The sequence below is a fragment of the Haliotis cracherodii genome, unplaced genomic scaffold, assembly GCF_022045235.1.
Source record: "Haliotis cracherodii isolate W230 unplaced genomic scaffold, xgHalCrac1.p SCAF_4, whole genome shotgun sequence".
Classification (NCBI taxonomy): Eukaryota; Metazoa; Mollusca; class Gastropoda; order Lepetellida; family Haliotidae; genus Haliotis; species Haliotis cracherodii.
This window is the reverse complement of record NW_027266297.1, coordinates 40960871-40965001: the sequence shown is the minus strand read 5'-3', so window position 1 is coordinate 40965001 and position 4131 is coordinate 40960871. Positions and strand designations below refer to the sequence as shown.

Below are 4131 nucleotides of genomic sequence, written 5' to 3'. Positions count from 1 at the left end.
ATAAGCACCACCTGTAAGCAAACGCAAGCTCCTTCACAGCGCGTGATACCTTCGTTACACTCTCGGTATAGAGAGCTCCGCGAACGGACTATCGCTGTGAGGAGCTTGAAGCAAACGGGACAAAGAAAGATAACTCTGGCATAGATATGATAGCCGAGTACGGCCAATCGCGTCATAGAGTTTTGGATTCGGTGTGGCGATGGAAGATTGAAATAAAAACACTCTCTTGAATTTTTGTTGTTGCTAAAATCAAGACACATGTATACGTTCAATCCAGTCAGTGTTGACATATATTTTCATGAACATATCATATTCCCGAACTGATGTAGGTTTGTTTGTTGTTTAACGTCGCACTCAGCAAATAGTCTAGCTATATGACGGCGGTCTGTAAATAATCGTGTCTGGACCAGACTATCCAGTGATTGACATCATAAACATCGATCCACTCAATTGGGATACGATGACATGCATTAATCAAGTCAGCGATCCTGACCACCCGATCCCGTTAGTCGCCTCTTACGACAAGCATAGTCGCCTTTTAGGCAAACATGGGTTGCTGAAGACCTATTCTACCCCAGATCTTCACAGGTCTCCGACCAGGTACCTACTGCATGGCTGCCACCAGTATGAGCTATTTCTTGTTGACAGCTAGCATATTCAATTATACGAATGAATGAATACATTTTAATTCACAATTTAGTGTTTTTTTCTCTCAAAAATGTATCCATTTTTATTTTTATTTTTCTTTACCGTGATTCTGTTTGCCAGATCTCCAGTCCATCCTAGTTCACAGTCTGAAATATCACAGTACATTCGCTTTAACCCACTCAGCAGTATTCAAGCTATATGACGACAGTCTGTAAATAACCCAGTCGTTGACCAGAACATTCTGTGATTGACATCACGAGCATCGATCCACGTAATTGGGATATTGCTGAGTGCGGCGTTAAACAACAAACAACAAGCAACATCTTAAAGGCAGCCTGTCTGGTAGACCACCGTTATACAGGATCTCCCCAAACAGGTGGGTTCGAATCCCGGTTCGCCCCAATTATGTTTCTAGGTTTGTCAGCACCATACCCGTGCTCGTGGGTTTCACCGAAGTGGTAAACGTCTGAGACCTGCATCACTTCGGGCTTTCCTCCCACATTAAGCTGACACGCCGTGATATAACTGGAATAATGTTAAAAGCGGCGTTAAACCCAACTCACTCACTCACTCACTCACTCACTCACTCCCCAAACAGGCCCTTCAGCTTCCCATTGACTGGACATTGTGTGTCCCTCCACTGTCCACGTGTGAGGGTTCATGATGTTGCAGCGTCCACTGCGCCCACTGACGTTTGAAAGTCAATCCAGTGTAATTTGTGTGTGTGTAATTCAAGCCACACTATTTACTCGAGCCTTCACTCGCTATTGATCACAGATTCTACGAACCGAAAACGTTCCAGGAAACCTAAACTAGGCCATTTATATAACACTGGCTATTGCAACCCTGCAGAATAAGACGTAACAAAATGCAGTCGACCTGCTTAAAAAGGCCAGGCATCGTTATCAAACACACTGGCTATTGATCTTGCTCCGTAAGCCTGAGGTTTTGCCTGGTGACATAAATTGCAACAACTCACAGACAATGATGGCTCCGTTAGACGTGTACAACTATTTCTCCTTAAACCAAGTCATTTTTGTCGTTGTTGACGGCGCACTCACCAGAATTCAAGCTTTTACACTGCGGCCAATGACTGGTATTATAAGCAAGGTCCCACAGCGTCTGGAATGATAACACGCACACAACACGTCAGCGAGCCTGACCACCCGATCCAGCTAAGGCTGCTCGGTGAACAATTCTAACCCGGAATCCTCGAGCTCACGAGGCTTGAACCACGTCAGTAAATTTAGTTTCCAAAACAGTAAATAGGTAGAAGTACACATATGTCTGTCCGAGCTCCCTCCCGCGGTCATGTCTGTGTATCACAAAAAACAACAATGTGATACCACAATACTATTTCCTGTTAAGGTAAACAATGTGAAAACGTGAAGCTGATTGTTTAATTACCATTCCTTGTGTGGGTAAACCAGTTTTATTAACAGACCCACTCAATAACAGAGCCGAGTTGTTGTGTAATCTATCATGGAGTACCATTTTTAACAGTGATGCAATGCACTTGATATCCAATATGCAAATACCATGGCTACAGGGTCTTTATACTCTAGCAAATATGACACAAACTGCAATATCTGTATACCCAAAATAAATGCCAGACTGGTTCTGCCCGTGAAAAGAAATTAGATACATATTAAATTTGGAGGTCAATATCACCAGATTGGCTAATAAGCCACTGCCTTCTGGCATTGGAATCTGGCAAATTTGTACACATTATTTTCATTAAGAATGTTCATTTCCAGAATTCAAACGATGCAAAATAATTTCAACATGAACGTTGTCCATACACAGGGCATGGCGTGACCAGCCAATTGATAGAACCAGGTTCATTCAACCACCCGTCTAGGTGAAGACAGGGTCAAAGTAGTGTGTTGGGCAAAGGAACTGTGTACGTGGAACCAGTGCCCCCCCCGCGACCAGAATTACTTCCTCCACTGACACAGGGGCTCAACCCCCGGAAAAGGGGTTGCCCAATTGTGTTGCCTTTTACGGCACGGGGTTAACACTGATTACATCACAGTGAAGAATATACTAAAATAAATTCTAAAATACTTAATTATTTTTATATTTATTTTTACATGTCTGACATTCTCATAAAACAGATCGATTTCAAACAATCTGACACATTTAATAGTGTCCTAATGCTCTGAGGAGTGGAAAGTCCATATTTCCAATGTTGACATATATCTCTCTTAGGTGAAAAGTCAGTCTAATTGAAGAAAGGAAAGGAAAGGAAAACAATATAACCATGAAGAATTCCACTTTCTCAATTTGTGATTTCAAGTCCAATTTCTAGAAACTACAAAAAACGCCGAATGCACTCAAAAAAGTATATATTTCTAAAATATTATTAAAACCTGGCAAACAATTATCAATTGTTGTTATGGTATCACATATGAAATGGAGATTAGCCTCAAAAAGTAATATAGGAATATATTGAAATATTAATTCAGAATTAGTCATAGTAGATTCAGTAGCACTACTGAGACAACACTTCTATGACGACCATCTAGAAAACAACTTAAACTCATTAAAGATAGCATATTAGACAGCCATATTGGACGGATATTGTTGTCAGCCCCAGCCCTTGTATGGACACTTCATTTGTATAGAACACTTCTACCCACACTTTGCCCAGCCACAAGGTCTTGTAGATTGATACTTGAGGATTAACCATCGGCACCGTGGGGTTGTTGCTTGCTACTTGAGGATTAACCATCGACACCGTGGGTGCTTCCTTCCTCAGAAAAATGTTATTCCTTTCATCAAGAGGAATGAGGTGTTGCTGACAAAACTTATCCGCTGGTGAATAAGCCTTTGTAAGGACCAATGTGACGTAGTGGTTATGTCTTTTACCTGACATACAGTAGAAATCCGCGAAGTACAGCCTGGCTGACTCATCAAAGACTTGCTCCAAGGGAACCTGCACTCTGGTGTCTCCATATGGTGATATAGTTGGTAGAATACCTTTCCACAGGGTCACCCCAAAGAACACCCCCGAAAGCTTCCCGTTTATAGGACAGCGTGGATCTCCACCGTTGTCCTTTACAGTTGGCATCATTGTTACAAGATCTTTGAAATAGTCACTAGTCACTGATAGAGTCATGGGTCAATAGGTACATTGATGACGTCATTACTCCTGCCAACAGGAATACTATTCATTCAAATTACTCTACTTATATAATGTTTAGATGGGGTATATTTTCACTCCTGTTTATATTGCCTTTAGGGTTTGTATTCAGCCCAAGTAAACATTTCTGGAGAGAATATTCAGCAACCCAAGCTTATCGTAAGAGTCGACTATATATACTTGTCGTAAGAAACGACCAGCAGGATCTGTCGGTCAGGCTCGCTGACTTGGTTGATGCTTGTTATCGTATCCCAATGGTTTAGATACATGTTCATTATGGTAATCACTGGATTGTCTGGCCCAGGGTCGAGTATTTACAGACCGCCGTTATGCAGCTT

At 41.8% G+C, this 4131-nt stretch overlaps 1 protein-coding gene across 1 annotated transcript; it reads right to left on the bottom strand.

Annotated features, from left to right (window-relative positions):
- Window positions 1–3193: 3193 nt before the first annotated feature.
- On the bottom strand, window positions 3194–3769 carry LOC139479419 (phytanoyl-CoA hydroxylase-interacting protein-like). Its single transcript, XM_071262271.1, has one exon. The coding sequence runs from the start codon at window positions 3767–3769 to the stop codon at window positions 3194–3196; it is 576 nt and encodes a 191-aa protein (XP_071118372.1).
- Window positions 3770–4131: the final 362 nt, after the last annotated feature.